We start from the raw sequence: 18457 nt of genomic DNA on the forward strand, positions 1-18457 counted from the left end.
CCTTCTCCATTGAGAATACTGACCATTTAACCCTACACTCTGTTTTCTAACTTTTACCCAGTTTTTAATCCGCAGTAGAACACTACCTCCTATCCCATGACTTTCCAATTTCCTCTGGAGTCTTTCATGAGGTAATTTGTCAAATGCCTTTTGAAATTCCAGATACACAATATCGACTGGCTCACTTTTATCCACATGTTTGTTCACCACTTCAAAAAAATGTAGTAGATTGGTGAGGCAAGATTTCCCTTTGTCTCATTAATCCATGCTTATGTATATGCTCTGTAATTTTGTTCTTTATAATAGTCTCTACCGTTTTGTCCAGCACTGACATCAGGCTCACCGGTCTTATAATTGGTGTTACATTGGCCACCCTCCAATCTTCTGAGTACCATGATTGATTTTCAAGATAAATTACATATTATTAACAATAATTCTGCAAGTTCATTTTTCAATTCTATCGATACTTTGGGATGTATACCATCCAGTCCTGGTGATTTTCTACCCTTAAATTTGTCAAATCGCCTCATTACATCTTCCAGGTTTACAAAGATTTGATTCAGTTTCTCTGACTCGTTAGCACTGAATACCATTTCTTTCACCGTTATATCTCCCACATCTTCCTCGATGAAGATCAAATCAAAGAAATAATTTAATCACTCTGCTATGGCCTTGTCTTCCCTGAATGCCCCTTTTACCCCTCAGTCATCTAGCAGTCCAACTGATTCTTTTGCCGGCTTCTTGCTTTTAATATACCTAAAAAAGTTTTTACAATGTGTTTTTGCATCCAACGTAATCTTCTTTTCAAAGTCTCTTTGCCTTCCTTATCCTAACTTAACCCAGGCACTTACGTAGGTCTGAATAACACCAGGCAAGTTCCAGCAGCTCTCTATGACTTAGACATTCAGTGCTGCTGCCAGGATTCGCTTCGACATTGAATATTTGGGTGAAATTTAGCCAGTGGCAGTTGGCAACTTTGAAAATGCTGACTGTTGCTGGCTGAATATTGGGGGGGGGGGGGGGGGGGGGGGGCTGGATTTTGACAGCAGGTAAAAACTTTCAAGCTCCTCCAGTCTCTGCCTGTTCTCCCTCCATTTTATAATATGTCAGACCTTGCTGATTTACCCTCGTTCCCTCACTGCTGAGAATCCTATGTGAATATCACAGGCCTTACCTTTTAATCTCTGTAGCACTGAGGATAATCTGTGCCCAGACTCAAGGGGACCACAATTCAAAAGTTCTCGGGTACATCCTGAGGATGTTTCTCACTAAATATTTCTCTTGTCCCCATTGCAAAACCTATTGGATTTACAAAGGCCTTCATTTATTTGTCTTTATTTTATTTATTGAACAGTTTTACAAATTTCATGATCCAGAACAATATGGTCACCTCCCCCCCCCCCCCCCCCCCCCCCCCCCAATATTCAACTGGTGGCAGGCAGCGCGGTTAGCTGCCTCCAGCAGCACTGACCCTGGATATTTAATGCCAGGCCATATCTGGCAACTGGCATTGAATATCTGGTTTCAGTTTTGTCTGCGGCAACTTAACCGGTTATGCCGATATTCAGCGCTAACTGGTTATGTGCTTAGCGGTTAAAGATAGGCTGCATAAGGCCTATCCTTACCCACCAAACTTAACCGGTTAGCACTGAATATTCACGCTTAACTGGCTAAGTAGCGCAACATAGTCGTTTAGTGACTAGCTGCTAAGTGTTAATATTCAGCATAGATAACTGGCTATCGCGCACTGAATATTAGCGGTTAGCCGGCTAAGCGCTATTTAACCAGCTAGAAGCCATTTCTGGATGGTTAAATATGCTGAATATTAGGCTCAAAATGTTTAACATGTTGTTCAGATCTTTAGTAGTAGACCATCTTTGGCCTATCCCTTTCCTCCATGGTAAATGTTCAGTGTTCACAACATAGACATATGAAAAGCAATATTTATGCTTCATCTGGCTTTTCCTTTACAGTTTCCTAATCATATAAATACAATGCTTATATTCCACCCATACCTTAAAAAGTTCTGGGCGGATTACAATAAGATTGTTAGGCACACCTAGGATATACAATCCACATAAGAATAAAAAAATAGAGGTGTCCCTATATCTTGAAAACTTCTGGAACAGGTGGGTTGTCAAATGTTGTCTAAAGGACATATAATTAGCATGCTCCCTAAACTCAAAAGCAAGGGCATAGCCAGGTCCATTTTAGGGGAGGGGAGATGGAAAGGTGGACTGAGAGGTCATGTGTTCTCTCCCTCCGCCCCACCACCGCCCCTGCAGCCACATTAACTATACCTTTACTGGCAGGGATGCCAAGCCTTGCCAACCAAAGAAGTCTCCTCCATGAACCTCCGCATATGCTTCCAGAGCACACTTCAGCCACCAACACTGGCACTCCTGCACATGCTCAGTTCAACGCTGAACTGGGAATACGCGAGGGAGCCAGCATCAGCGGCTGAAATGCGCCTGCTGACTTAAGTGCTGCTGCTCAGACAGCACAAGCGGGACTCGTGCAGGAGATTTTTTTGGCTGGCAGGGCTTGGAATTCTAGTCATTAAAGGAGGAGGGCCTGAGATGAAAGTGAAGCCCCCCACCCCCCCAAAAAAACAAGGCTGACTGATAAGGAGAACATTACACATGCATGGATTTATATTTCAAGCCCTTAACACTTGGAAAGTACAACATTAAACAGTCTTGCATTCAAGATAATCATTTATCAGAAGATAAAAGTATCATTGAAGTCATATGACGGCACCAGGCCATATAATATTTTAAAAAGCATGTATCCTAATTTAAAGAAAATTTAAGTCTCAACAAGCAACCAGTGAAGGTGCCTCAGAAAAGGATAAGCAGAATCAAATCTTTTTGCATGACGCAATAACTGAGCAGCTGCTATAGTCTGTAAAGTTTGTAACTGAATCCATAACTGTTTTGGACAACCTGCATAAAGTAACTTACAGTAGCCAAATAGTGATAATATCGAAGCATGTACAATACGTTTAAATTGATCAAACTGAAAGTATAGCACACGTACAGAATATTCTCAGCTGCCAGCTTTTAAAACAGAAAATTAGATACATTTTTTGCAACTTGTGTGGTTTATTCACAGCTGCTCCATCTGCTACAGAAAATAATTAGAAAAAAAGGCAAAAACAACAACAAAAAAGTAATAATAACACTAGCAGAATCTGTGCCACGCATCTTGAGCCCATCATATATCATCTGCTCATGATCCTTCAGCTATATGGTAAGCTGTATTGTAGAAAATCTTTAGCATCATATATCTCTATTAGTTGAATGTTCTAATGCATGCTTATTAGGTGTATCATTAGTGTTATGCTAACATTGTATTTGAATTTTGCTGTTAATTATGTATATTTTTAATATGCTTTCATGGTAGCTCTATTGTTAGGTTTCAATTTACTGTTTTCAAGTTTACCTCATTTATTGTATTTAGCTTATTCTTGGTTATTTTACTATTGTTATGCTGTTAACAAAATTGTAAGTTTTATGTTAAACTTTACCAGCTGTACACCGCCTTGGGTGAATCTCTTCATAAAGATGGTTAATAAATCCCAATAAATGAATAAAATATAAATAAATAAATCTAATGTTAGATAAGAAAATGATGTTTTCTTTGGTGACATCTTCTGCAATGAGACAATGGAAGAAGAAGGAAGACATACAGGAGTGCAGATGTACCAAAAACAACCAGGTAACCAGGCACCTCCTACCAGCATTCAAGCATAGCAGACCTCAAGAACACAAATGTACAACATATTGATGCATTTCATGGAGAAGGGAAAGGAGAACCTGAAGTCAAACCAACATACAAGTCAAAGGTGGAGAAACTAGGTCATCCGGCATTCCTGTTCACATTTATATTATTTTAGAAAAATTCTGTAAGGTGCAGGGAAATGAGATGGGGTGGAGAGCTTCTAGAGGGGAAAGGGAGAAACAAGGAAGGAATCCACCTCCGTCTTCTCTCACATGAAAAACTGTGAATGTCAGGTTTACAGCTTGTGAATTTGTGCAGTAAGTGATTTCTATGATTTTCTATAGGAAAAATATGTGCAGCCTTAGGGACATTTCCATGGCTTTCTCTGGGAGAGATGTATGCTGAATGAAGAACATTTTAGTTGGGTGAGTATTTAGCCAGATCACCTAAAATAATAGAAACATAGAAAAATGTAGGCAGACAAAGACCGTCCTGTTTATTTTCGAAGGAGAAGGGCGGCCATCTTCCGACACAAATCGGGAGATGGCCGGCCTTCTCCTAAACTCGGCCAAATTGGTATAATCGAAAGCCGATTTTGGCCGTCTTCAACTGCTTTCCGTCACAGGGCTGGCCAAAGTTCCCAGGGGCATGTCGGCAGGGTACGGAAGGCGGGGCAGGGCGTGGTAACGAGATGGCCGGCTTTGGCCAATAATGGAAAAAAGAAGGCCGGCTCTGATGAGCACTTGGCCGGCTTTACTTGGTCCATTTATTTTTAGGACCAAGCCTCAAAAAAGTGCCCCAACTGACAAGATGACCACTGGAAGGAATCGGGGATCACCTCCCCTTATTCCCGCAGTGATCACCAACCCACTCCAATCCACCCCCCTGCACTGGAGCAGTTTTTAGTGGGTACTGCAGTGCACTTCAGGCAGGCGGACCCAGGCCCATCCCCCCACCACCTGTTACACTTGTGGTGGTAAATGGGAGCCCTCCAAAACCCAACAGAAACCCACTGTACCCACATGTAGGTGCCCCCCGTTACCCTTTAAGGGCTATGGTAGTGTTGTACAGTTGTGGGTAGTGGGTTTGGGGGGGTTTGGGTGGGCTCATGTACCTGGGATCAATTAAGTGCACTGCAGTGCCCCCTAGGGTGCCCAGTTGGTGTGCTGGCATGTGAGGGGGGACCACTGCACTTTAAATGCTGGCTCCTCCCACGACCAAATGGCTTAGGTTTGGCCAGGTTTGAGATGGTCTGCCTCGGTTTCCATTACTGGCAAAAACTGAGGCCGGCCATCTCTAAGTCCGGCGATCTCAACATTTAGGTTGACCTAAATGTTGAGATTTGGCCGGCCTCGACCGTATTATTGAAACGAAAGATGGACGCCCACCTTTTTTGATAATACAGTTGGCTCCACCCCTTCCCGGGACCATCCCCAGAGATGGGCACTCTTATAGATGGGCGCCTCTGTTCGGTTATGCCTCTCCATATGGCCTATCCCATCTGCCGATCCATTAAAGTTTTGTTCTACCTTTTATAAGGCCTTTCCCTCAACACTGTCTCACCTCAGGGAGCCATTATTTGCAGCATGTCTCTAAGCACCACATTCCCCCTTCTTCCCTTCCCCCACCCCACACCTATTCTGGATGAGTTGTGTTTGGCTCTCCTTTGGGATGGCAGTAGTCTGTGAGGCATCATGTTTCCCAGTAGGCAGAAATGGGAGCTTGAGTTGCACAGCAATCACCCTCCATTTTCCTCCTCAGCATTCACTTTGGTTCTCTTTGCTCAGCAGTCAGTCTTAAACATTGGGGAGTCTACATTCTCTTGTACTTCATTAGTGTTGTGGATATCACACAGCCATTTTCTTTTGGAACGTGATGAACTTTATAAGAAAGATAGAAGAATAAAACAGATAGAAAAGTTATAAGTTGCAGCATTTTTTCATTTAGATGGAATCTGGTTAATATTCACCCGGTAGCGGTGAGTGTTTTTTAAAAATGCTGTGCTTTGCTGGCTAAGGGGCCCTTTAATTAAGGTGCGTAGGCGCCTACGCGCATACAAAATGCATCAAATTAGAACTACTGCCCGGCTTCCGCATGCCCCAGGCGGTAATTCTAATAACGCATGTCAGAAAATAATTTATATTTTCTACCATGTGGCACTAAGTGTGTGGTAATTGGCAGTGTACGTGTGCTGATGATTACCGCCTAGTTAATGCGTGAGACCTTACCACTAAGTCAATGGGTGGCAGTAAGATCTCAGGCCAAAAATGAATGTGCACCAATTTTTATTTTGCTGCACATCCATTTTTGGCCAAAAAAGGCCTTTTTTGCAGGCACGCTGAAAAATGGACCTGCGCGGATCCAAAATACACGCCTACACCAGCACAGGCCATTTTTTGGCACGCCTTAGTAAAAGGGCCCCTAAGTTAGACCCAGATACAGTATAGTCTCGATTATCTGATGTAAACTACTACTACTACTTATCATTTCTATAGCGCTACTAGATGTATGCAGCGCTGTACACTTGAACATGAAGAGACAGTCCCTGCTCGACAGAGCTTACAATCTAATTAGGACAGACAAACAGGACAAATAAGAGATAAGGGAATATTAAAGTGAGGATGATAAAATAAGGGTTCTGAACAAGTGAACAAGAGTTAGGAGTTAAAAGCAGCATCAAAAAGGTAGGCTTTTAGCTTAGATTTGAAGATGGCCAGAGATGGAGCTTGAGTGACATACTGGCTCAGGAAGTCTATTCCAGGCATATGGTGCAGCAAGATAAAAGGAACGGAGTCTGGAGTTAGCAGTGGAGGAGAAGGGTGCAGATAAGAGAGATTTACCCAGTGAACACAGTTCCCGGGGAGGAATGTAGGGAGAGATGAGAGTGGAGAGGTATTGAGGAGCTGCAGAGTGAATGCACTTATAAGTCAATAAAAGGAGTTTGAACTGTATGCGGAAATGGATAGGAAGCCAATGAAGTGACTTGAGGAGAGGGCTAATATGAGCATATCGACCCTGGCGGAATATTAGTCGTACAGCAGAATTTTGAACAGATTGAAGAGAGAGATGGCTAAGTGGAAGTAAATTGCAATAGTCTAAGCGAGAGGTGATAAGAGCGTGGATGAGGGTTCTGGTAGTGTGCTCAGAAAGGAAAGGGTGAATTTTGCTGATATTATAGAGAAAGAAACGACAGGTTTTAGCAGTCTGTTGAATATGTGCAGAGAAGGAGAGGGAGGATTCGAAGATGACCCCAAGGTTATGAGCTGATGAGACAGGAAGGATGAGAGCGTTATCCACAGAAATAGAGAATGGGGGAGGAGGATGAGAGGTTGGTTTAGGGGGAAAGATAAGAAGCTCAGTCTTGGTCATGTTTAGTTTCAGATGGCGCTGAGACATCCAGGCAGCAATGTCAGACAGGCAGGCTGATACTTTGGCCTGGGTTTCGGCTGAGATTTCTGGTGTGGAGAGGGGACTGAGCTGTTGTCAGGTAAGTGAAAAGTCAGATAATACAGAACAAGCATAAGGAATATGTATTTAAAATATGGTATTGTTTATCAACACTAATCAGCAGCGAGTGAGACCAGAAAACAGGAAGAGAACCTGTGCACTTCTTAATGGCAATGCGATGACATCACCGGGGATGGGGGTGTCTGTCAGATATGTTGGATAGTCGGATTAGCGAAGGTCGGATAATCGAGACTGTATTGTATTCAATGTCAGGCAAATCTGCCCTTATATGGAAGGCTGACTCTTAGCAGTAGCACAAGTAGTAACATATAACATAGTAACATAGTAAATGACGGCAGATAAAGACACTTGTGGTACTGGCCAATATTCAGCCTTTTATGTGATCCTATCTGCCCGCTTAGCTATTTGGTCCCAGGCAGGCAAGAATATGGCCTATACCCACAAAGCTGCCAGCTCCTCCCTTACTGTTTTGTTGGACACCTGTGCACTATTTGGGTAGTGCTGCGACAGTCAGAGACAAAATTCAGTAGCACTGCCTAAATAAGTGCAGCTGAATATCAGTAGCCACTGAATATCGATCCCAATATGGTTTAATTACGATTAAAAGTTTTCATTAAACAACAGCTACAGTTTAAATTTGTCCCTTGAGAATAGACAGAACATGTTGCATTACAGCCATATTTTAACATGATGGGGGCATTTTTGGTCCCGTTAGGTAGCTTTGTACCTGGAGGCCTGCAATTCAATTTGAAAATCTTGTAGTAGACCAATACCATGAGGATTCTATGTTCCAACTATTATGCAGTTGCAAAGTAAGAGGTCCTTTTACAAAGGTGCGCTAGCATTTTTGGTAACATAGAGGGGCATAATCGAATGGGGCGCCCAAGTTTTCCTGAGGGCGTCCTCTCAGGACGTCCCCACGAAGGGGCGGGGAAACACGTATTATCGAAACAAGATGGGTGTCCATCTTTCGTTTCGATAATAAGGTAGGGGACGCCCAAATCTCAACATTTAGGTCGACCTGATGGTTGACGTAAATGCTGAGATGGTCGACCTTAAGAGATGATCGTCCCCGGTTTTTGGCCATAATGGAAACAGAGGACACCCATCTCAAAAATGACAAAATTCAACTCATTTGGTTGTGGGAGGAGCCAGCATTCGTAGTGCACTGGTCCCCCTGACATGCCAGGACACCAACTGGGCACCCTAGGGGGTACTGAAGTGGACTAACTGATACACTAACTGAACGAAAAAGCCCTTCCCTTACCGATCCCTTAGTGATTCAGAAAGGAGCAGACATGCATGAAGGAAATCGCATGCAAATCAGCTGCTCACTGTTAGCTCATTTGCACATGATTTCCTTCCTAAGGAGGGGAAGCCAATGTAGGGCAGCCAAGCATTATGCGTGGCTTCTCTGCACATGCCAAAGATGGCTTCATACATGCAGACAAGCTGCATTTATAATAGCTGTCTACAACCTTAAATAAATTGCCATCTACAACCTTAGAAAAATACAAGTCCAGGTGAAAATGTCCACGTGCTCGTCAGGGACGTCTTTTTTTTTTAGAGTATGGGTGAAGGATGTCCTTTGCTAAGTCTCCGTCCCTGCGATGGCAGTTGAGGATGTCCAAAATGTGATGTTTCTGTGAGAAGGATGTCCATGCTTGGATGTTTTTGTGAGAACGACATCCATGCCTGCTATGCCTCTCACACCCCCTTTATTTATTTGGATTACAACTAGCAGCAGTGGGATTTGAACTGGTCACCTCTGGATTGCAAGACCAGTGCTCTAACCACTAGGCCACTCCTCCATGCCACGCCTTTGAAATTTGGCTGTCCCTGTGTGGGGGGGGGGGGGGGGGGGGGGGGCAGTTAAGGACATCCAAAATGTTTGAAAGAAGGACGTCCACGCCTTCGCTATGCCTCCGCTGACACACAAATACCTCCCCTCCCAGGGACCTGCATACTGCTGCGATGGGCCTGAGTATGCCATTTCAGGCTTGCAAAAAACTTTTTAAAGTTGTTTTTTTCAGGGTGGGAGGGGGTTAGTCACCACTGGGGGAGTCAGGGGAGGTCATCCCCGATTCCCTCCACTGGTCATCTGGTCAGTTCGTGCACCTTTTTGAGGCTTGGTCATGAAAAAAAATGGACCAAGTAAAGCCGGCCAAATGCTCGTCAGGGATGCCCTTCTTTTTTCCATTATTGGCTGAGGACGCCCATCTCTTAAGCACACCCTCGTCCCGCCTTCGGTACGCTGCCGACATGCCTCCGGGAACTTTGGTCGTCCCTGCGACGGAAAGCAGTTGAGGATGCCCAAAATCGGCTTTCGATTATGCCGATTTGGGCGACCCTGAGAGAAGGATGCCCATCTCCCAATTTGTGTCAGAAGATGGGCGCCCTTCTCTTTCGAAAATGCCCCTGATAGTAACATAGTAAGTTACGGCAGATAAAGATCTATACAGTCTATTCAGTCTGCCCAACAAGATAAATTAATTTTACTTGATATGCGATACTGTAAATATATACCCGAGTTTGATTTGTCCTTGCCATTCTCAGGGCACAGACCGTATAAGTCTGCCCAGCACTCTTCTTGTACTAAAAGTTCTGAAGCTAACGTCTAATCCCCTTAAAATTTACACTCAAGCCCATCCCTATCTATTCAGTCATGATCAGGGCGTAGACCGTAGAAGTCTCCCCAGCACCGGCTTCGCTTCCAAATTACCAGCGTCGCCACCCAATCTCCGCTAAGATTCCGTGCATCCATTCCTTCTAAACAGGATTCCTTTGTGTTTAACCCACACGTTTGAATTCCATTACCATTTTAATCTCCAACACCTCCCACGGGAGGGCATTTCAAGTATCCACCACCCTCTCCATTAAAAAATACTTCCTGACAATACTCCTGAGTCTAACCCCCCTTCAACCTCAATTCATGTCCTCTAGTTCTACCACCTTTCCGTCTCCAGAAAAGGTTCGTTTGAGGATTAATACCTTTTAAATATTTGAACGTCTGTATCATGTCACCCCTGTTTCTCCTTTCTTCTAAAGTATATAAGTTCAGGTCTGCAAGTCTCTCCTCGTACAGTTTGCAACGCAAACCCCATATCATTTTTGTAGCTTTTCTTTGCACCGCTTCCAGTCTTTTTACATCCTTAGCTAGATACGGCATCCAAAACTGAACACAATACTCCAAGTGGGGCCTCAACAATGACTTGTAGAAGGGCATCAACACTTCCTTTCTTTTGCTAGTTATACCCCTTTCTATGCAGCCTAGCATCCTTCTGGCCACGGCCGTCAACTTGTCACATTATTTCTTCACCTTCAGATCCTCTGATACCAACACCCCAAGGTCTCTCTCCTACTAATCTCTCCCCTCCTATCCAGTATCTCTCTTTCGGGTTTGTGCACCCCAAGTGCATCACTCTACACTTCTTGGCATTACATTTTACCTAATCAAGATATTTCAGAAACCAAAAATAATTCACACATTTGTACCCTAAAACCTTTTTCCACATAAAAAAGCTTGTATGTATTCAATATAAAATATTAAATTGTGCTCAGTTTTTTTTTTTTGGTGTATTACAATGAGGTGGTTTTGCAAATCTCGAGTCTTTGGGTCATTGTAATACACCAAAAAAAACTGAGCACAATTTAATATTTTATATTGAATACTGTCACGTCCGTGGCCGTGACAACCCTCAGACTTACCCTGTTTCTGGAAGTCAGTGTCTGTGCTGGCTTCTGCTTGTCTCTGTGTCTGTGTCTGTCTTAGGTTCTCTCTGGCTCTGTGTGCTGATTGCCCTACTGAACCTCACCTGTGTGGGCTATGCCTCTTCCAAGATGGCTGCCGCCTCCTCCTCTTTGCCAGTATCCAAGATGGCTCCCGCTGTTCCTTCCTATGGGATGACTGCTCTGTGTGTCAAGCCTCTGTTTGGTTGCAAGGTGATTGCTGCAGCTGTGGCTATGGTGTTGAAGGGCTTTATTAATCACTTGGAGATTACAGTCCTGGCCTTTGCATCTCATCTAAAGGTCCTGGTGTATAGAGTGCTCTGTACACAGTTTCAGTGTTTGCTCTGTGTGAGTTTCTATGTTTGTTTAGACTAGCTAGCTTAGGCACCGTCTGGCTTGTAGCCTGTGTATAGCTTTGCTAGTGCTCTGTGTTTGTTTAGACTAGTAGCTTAGGCACCGTCTGGCTTGTAGCCTGTGTATAGCTTTGCTAGTGCTCTGTGTTTGTTAGACTAGCTAGCTTAGGCACCGTCTGGGCTTGTAGCCTGTGTATAGCTTTGCTAGTGCTCTGTGTTTGTTTAGACTAGTTAGCTTAGGCACCATCTGGCTTGTAGCCTGTGCATAGCTCTGCTAGTTCTCTGTGTTTGTTCCTAGTGAGACTAGCCAGCTTAGGCACCGTCTGGCTTGTAGCCTGTGCGTAGCTCTGCTAGTTCTCTGTGTTTGTCTCTAGTGTGGATTAGCCAGCTTAGGCACCGTCTGGCTTATTAGCCTGTGCATAGCTCTGCTAGTTCTCGGTGTTTTTTCCTAGTGTAGACTAGCCAGCTTAGGCACCATCTGTCTTATTAGCCTGTGCATAGCTCTGCTAGTTCTCTGTGTTTGTTCCTAGGGTAGACTAGCCAGCTTAGGCACCATCTGGCTTATTAGCCTGTGCATAGCTCTGCTAGTTCTCTGTGTTTGTTCCTAGGGTAGACTATCCAGCTTAGGCACCGTCTGGCTTGTAGCCTGTGTAAAGCTTTGCTAGTGTTCTGTGTTTGTTTCCAGTGCATGACTTGTTAGCTTGGGCACAGCTTAGTTGTTAGCTGGTGTTTAGCCTTTACAAGTCTCCTGAGTTTGCTCTGTGTATGACTGGTTTGCCTGGGTATAGCGTTCCTATTAGCCTGGGTACAGTTTACTAGTCATTGTGTTGAAACCTGCCGACTGCCAGTACCCGGACAGTCCCTGCCTGTCTGCCTTGCCTTCGCCTAGGTACCAGGGGGCACTCCTGGATCTTCATTCCTGCTGTTCCTGCTTGCAAGTTCCAGTTCCGGGTTTTCCTGTAAGTCCTACCGGCTGCCAGAACCTGAGGGCTCAACCCTCGGGGAAAGGCGGTCAAGTGTAGGTGAAGCCTAGGTCCAGGGTGTTCCAGTTCCGCGGTTTCCGCTCCAGTGTGTTCCAGTCCAGCGGGTTTCACTCCTGTATGTTCCAGTCCAGTGGGGCCACTCCAGTGTGTCCAGTCCAGTGGGCCCCACTCCAGTGCGCACCCGTCCGGTGCGTTCCAGTTCCGAGTGTTCCGGTGTAGAACTCCAGTCCGGGGTTCCGGTCCAGTCTTGTTTCATCTCTACCTGGAAGGTGATCTTGCCTGCCACTGCCGCTCCACGGTAGTGGCCTATGGACTCGCAAACCCCGTGCTCCCGGGGAAGAAGCCTGAAAGTATGCCAAGGTCCTCGAGAGCGCGGCAAGCGCGAGAGACGCGACAGGATGCAAAGGCCATGAGTTTGGCGAGATCATCGGTCCAGGTGGGCTACATGCCCATAAGTTCGTGCCCTATGGACAATCTGAGGAGAACTTCTGATTTTTTTTTTTTGATTCCAAGGACAGCCTAGTTTCTTTTTTGGATCCCTATTTAAGGCTGTGGGAGTACCGAGAGGAACTTCTGTCGAATCCAGCCTTTAAGGCTACTCCGGAAGCAGCAGCGGAAAGAAAGCGTGTCTACTGGAGTCTGGTCCACTATAACCCAGTTTCTGACATGAATTCGGCTATCTCGCTCTGCGAGTACCGCCTCAGACTTCTGGAAAACCCAGCTCTGCGGGATACTCCGGAAGCGGAGATCGAAAGAAGACGCCGGGGACTTCCTCCGCTCGAGCCACCTCAGCCGAGCAGTCGGTCGTCCTATGGTGGGTTAGCTCTTCTTTACGACCCCAGTCCACCTGTGTCGAGTCCAGTTCGAGGAGGGTTTCCAGTGGAACCTCCAGCTAAGCCGCTGAGTTCGGGCCGAGGGACGGTCCTGACCATGTCTGTGAAGACAGGCCGAGTGAGGCATCGGACCAAGCCCCTGACCCCAGTTCAAGTAGCGCTGCCTCCTAAGCGTCTGAGTCCAGCCCAGGGGATGCTTCATACTGAACCTCCAATTCCAGTCCAAGTAACGAGGCCACTTAAGTCTCCGAGGCCAGTCCGAGGGAGGCGTTCGATGGAGCCTCAGATTCCTATGCAAGTGGCGCTCCAGGTCGAGCCTCCAGTTCTCGTTCAAGTGGCACGCCCTTTGAAGTCTCCTAGTCCAGTCCGAGGGAAGCTGTCGATTGAGCCTCTGATTCCAGTTCGAGTGGCGCTCCAGGTCGAGCCTCCAGTCCTCCTTCAAATGGCATGCCCTTTGAAGTCTCCGAGTCCAGTCCGAGGGAAGCTTTCGATGGAGCCTCAGATTCCTGTGCAAGTGGCGCTTCGGGTCGAGTCTCCGGTTCTTGTCCAAGTGACCCGTCCAGTCAAGCCACTGAGTCCAGTTCGAGGGGGGCTTCTAACCAAGTCTCCGGTGCCAGTCCACAGGGTGGTTCAGGTGGCACCTCCGCTTCCAGTCTTGAGGGCACCTCCAATCAAGCTCCGAAGGCCAGTTCGAGGGGTACTTCAGATCGAGCCGCCGATCCCTGTCCAAAGGGTGTGTTCTGCCAAGCCTCAGTTAGTTCCGTCCCTGCCAAGAGGCACTCCTGGATCTTCATTCCTGCTGTTCCTGCTTGCAAGTTCCAGTTCCGGGTTTTCCTGTAAGTCCTACCGGCTGCCATAACCTGAGGGCTCAACCCTCGGGGAAAGGCGGTCAAGTGTAGGTGAAGCCTAGGTCCAGGGTGTTCCAGTTCCGCGGTTTCCGCTCCAGTGTGTTCCAGTCCAGCGGGTTTCACTCCTGTATGTTCCAGTCCAGTGGGCCCCACTCCAGTGCGCACCCGTCCGGTGCGTTCCAGTTCCGAGTGTTCCGGTGTAGAACTCCAGTCCGGGGTTCCGGTCCAGTCTTGTTTCATCTCTACCTGGAAGGTGATCTTGCCTGCCACTGCCGCTCCCCGGTAGTGGCCTATGGACTCACAAACCCCGTGCTCCCGGGGAAGAAGCCTGAAAGTATGCCAAGGTCCTCGAGAGCGCGGCAAGCGCGAGAGACGCGACAAATACATACAAGCTTTTTTATGTGGAAAAATTTTTTAGGGTACACATGTGTCAATTATTTTTGGTTTCTGAAATATCTTGATTAGTTGTGTCATTAGAAACCGGTATATATATAGGAAACCCAGTAATTTTGGAAAGTATATTACAATAAGGGGTTATAATGGAATTCCAAGTCCGGTCTACCCGCTGAACGCATACAAGAACTGTTGACTGGTGATAGGTTATTCACATCTGCTGAGGAAAGCATAACTCTTGATTGGGCAGATATAGGCAGGGCCCATAAATTAGCTATTCGCACAGAATTTCATATGAAAACTCTAGTTGAATATTGCCATGCACAGCGAGTCCCTAGAGGACTGCGGTGGAATAAGGAACCGCGCTTTCTAGAGGGCAAGGAGAAGTGATTACACGCTGTTCACTAGACTTAATGCTATTAACAATTGACAAACTACAAAAGAACTGACTAAACAACAACAGGAAGTACACAACAAGCTTGAAGTCATGAAAGTTGTAATATGCAGCTCCAATTATGATTCACAACTCTTAGTACATCAGAATAACATGGAGAAATACAAGCTGGAGATACAGGGTCAGAAGATAGCAAAATTCAAACACAATGAGGGTGATTACATCAGAGGTTATGTATATCCATGGATGGATGTGAATAAGAGATTGAAAAGATACCGTAAAATGAAAAAAGTTGGTTTTGTAAACACTTCTAGTGATTCCTCAGACCAGTGTAAGAACTGGAATATCTAACACCACTATACCAGCTTCGACTGTATCAATTGAAAATTCATCCTTGGAGTCTTTTTTACCTCTAGAACTCGCCAGTCAACCTGTTGTGCAGCAAGGAGTGAACAAGTCAAACAGGGGTCGGCGTCAACAGCGGGCAACCAAAGAATAGTTTTCTATATCTCAGATAAAATTCTAACAGAATCACAACTGAGTGTCCTAGAGCTTGGCTTATCGTTTGTTCCCACTTCATGGTATGATGGCTTTACTAACTGGAAAGAACTATATAGATTCTTCCGCAAGTTAAAGTTAAAATTATATTTTAACCACCAAGAGGAGGATAATACTGAGGAAGAATTTCGTTCATTTATGTCTTTTCATCGTTTGCCATCCTCATGGATGTCCCCGGGACCGCCTGATGTGATGCTTGAGGCTTTTCAGCGGCTAGCCCTTCAGGACCTTGATCATATGGAACGCAAATTAGAATTTGTGCCTTCTAACTTGACCAGATCTCAGAGAGAAGCCATAAAGAGTTTGAAATCTGATATGAGTATCATCATATTACGGGCAGACAAAGGGGAAGGTGTGGTAGTTCAGAATACTAAAGATTATCATGTGGAAGCGCTTCATCAGTTATCGGATACAAACTTCTATCAGCCACTATCTCATGACCCTGGACTGGATTTCCAGCAGACAGTGAACAACATTCTGCTAGAGTCAGCTCGGTCAGGTGTCATAACTAATAAAGAATACCGATATCTTTTCAATTTACATCCTCGGACACCTTTCATATACTTTCTGCCTAAAATTCATAAAACTTTAAGACAGCCACCGGGACGACCCTAGTTTTGGGGAGTGGATCCCTTAATGAGCCTCTCTCTCAATATCTGGATTTTTATTTGCAACCGAGAGTATACCAGACACCTTCTTATCTTCGAGACTCAGCTCATCTGTTGAAAATTCTGCAGGACATTCAATTACCAGATACTCCAGTCATTCTTGTATCGTTGGATGTAGTTTCATTATAAACTAGCATTCCACATGATGATGCTTGCAGTCTAGTGTATTTTCATCTCCAACAACTCGAAATCTCACTAGAAAAAGTGGAACTTTTGAATAATCTCACAGAAATGATAATACGTAAGAATTACTTTCAGTTTGAAGACAAACTTTTTCTACAAACTCATGGTATAGCAATGGGTGCCACCGTTGCCCCCACCATTACATGCCTCTATATGGCGGATTTCGAGGAGAAGTTTTTGTACTCATCCAGATTTATTTCTAAAGTGATACTATGGTAGCGTTTCATTGATGATGTGATCCTGATATGGTCTGGTACTCAGGGTCAGCTTCAACAGTTTTTTCAGTATTTGAATTCGGTTGACACACATATTAAGTTCGAGTCACTGATTGGTGGCCAATCTATTAATTATTTGGACATCACTATCCGAATACAAAATGGAAGATTTGGCACGGAGGTATATCGAAAGATGACTGACTCCAATACATTATTACACTGTCACAGTTTCCCCCCTATGGCCTCTAAAAATGGAATTCCAACAGGTCAATTTTTACGTATTAAAAAGTTATCTGCTTCTAAAGAATGTTTTAGAACTTCTGCTGCTGATTTATATAACAGATTTAGAACTCGAGCTTATCCCAATAGGGTCATCAAGAGGGCATTTAAAAGAGCTTCTAATGCTGACCATCACTGGCTGTTGAATTCCCTTTCTAGACCAATAGATAGAAATGAGAGACTTATCTGTGTATTGCCTCATTCCCGTCAAACTACTGCCATCAGAAATATTATTAGTAAACATTGGCCTATGCTAGCGAGTCTTGGTTTTGACATAACTCCAATGTTTGCTTACACGAGAGACCGTAATCTGGGAGAAATTTTGTCTTCAGTCAATCCATCTCCCAGGATCTCTACCACATCTGAAATGAAAGGTCATAAGAGCTGTGATAGGTGTGTGTATTGTCAATATGCTTGGCATATCAATATGGTCATCAACCCCAGCACTGGTAAAACCTTTTTTCTAACGAGCTCCACGGACTGTAATTCTTCTCAAGTTGTTTATGGTATTGTGTGTCCATGTACCAGGTGGTACATAGGGCATACCAACAGACGTATCAAGGATTGGTGAGCACCTAAGTAACTTGAGAAACAGTAAACGTGAGGCGCCGCTTGTAGACCATTGGTCACAAGCACAACATTCCATCAAAGATTTAAGATTCGTTGTTCTAACACAGATTAATTTGCCTTTGGGAGGTGATGTACCTCGGATTCTTATCAGAAAAGAACAAGAATTTATTTACCATTGGCAAACAGTGGCCCCTAGTGGCTTGAATAGGGAAATAGAGTGGCAAGCACTAATTAAGTGAAAGCTTTTTCCCGCACTAGTAAATCAGCTGACTCCCTATAAAATCACAGCGCATGTGTGGGCGTTTTTTTGTAGGTTTGAACAGTTGGATGTTGTCCTCCCTGGTTTTACTGAACTATAAGTAAGATAGCTCAATAGATTATATAAACTTTATGAACATTGCTTGAATTGCTGTTACTGCTACTAACAATACAATATACACTTTTTTGTGTTCTTTTTTAAAATTTTTATTACTTTCAGATTTGTTCCCCTGAAGACACCGCTATTTAGGCAAAACATGGCCCATGTAGGGAACTTGGAACATTGATGTTGCTCTCCATTTTTGGAGAATTCACGCATGGATTCACAGATATATAAAAGTATTGCACTGACCGTGGACCTACATCTTTCCTTGAATCAGAAAATCTGCCCGAATATCCAGAAGATCGCTGGGATCATTTCACCCCTTTTTGGACTCTACCTAAGCTAAGTAGCTGGCTTTGTTTTTCAATTTTTTGTTTTTCAATCTTTTTATTTAGCGCTATTATTAGGTTGGAGGCAGGGTGTGCAATGATGGCAGAAAGGTGGTTTTGCAAATCTCGAGTCTTTGGGTCATTGTAATACACCCAAAAAAAACTGAGCACAATTTAATATTTTATATTGAATACATACAAGCTTTTTTATGAGGAAAACATTTTTAGGGTACACGTGTCAATTATTTTTGGTTTCTGAAGTATCTTGATTAGTTGTGTCATTAGAAACCGGTATATATAGAAAATCCAGTAATTTTGGAAATAAAATTTTACCTGCCAGACCCTTGACCATTCTTCTAGTGTTCGGAGATCCCTTCTCATTGTTTCTATTCCCTCCAGGGTATCCACTCTATTGGCTATTTTCGTGTCATTCACAAAAAGGCAAATCTTTCCTTCCAACCCTTCATTAATATCACCCACAAATATATTAAACAGAATAGGCCCCAGCACCAACCCCTGAGGAACTCCACTGCTCACCTTCCTTTCCTCCGAGCGGATTCCATTTACCAC

General features: G+C 44.5%; 1 protein-coding gene across 1 annotated transcript in view; it reads right to left on the reverse strand.

The window, feature by feature from the left end:
* Window positions 1-5082: 5082 nt before the first annotated feature.
* LOC115480790 (solute carrier family 22 member 6-A-like) overlaps window positions 5083-18457 on the reverse strand; it is a 125634-nt gene continuing 112259 nt past the window's right edge. The window contains exon 10 of the mRNA XM_030219691.1: window positions 5083-5603. Coding sequence (XP_030075551.1) covers window positions 5507-5603 — 97 coding nt within the window. The 3' untranslated portion in view covers window positions 5083-5506. The remainder of the gene's footprint in view (window positions 5604-18457) is intronic.

The sequence above is a fragment of the Microcaecilia unicolor genome, chromosome 11, assembly GCF_901765095.1.
Source record: "Microcaecilia unicolor chromosome 11, aMicUni1.1, whole genome shotgun sequence".
Lineage (NCBI taxonomy): Eukaryota > Metazoa > Chordata > Amphibia > Gymnophiona > Siphonopidae > Microcaecilia > Microcaecilia unicolor.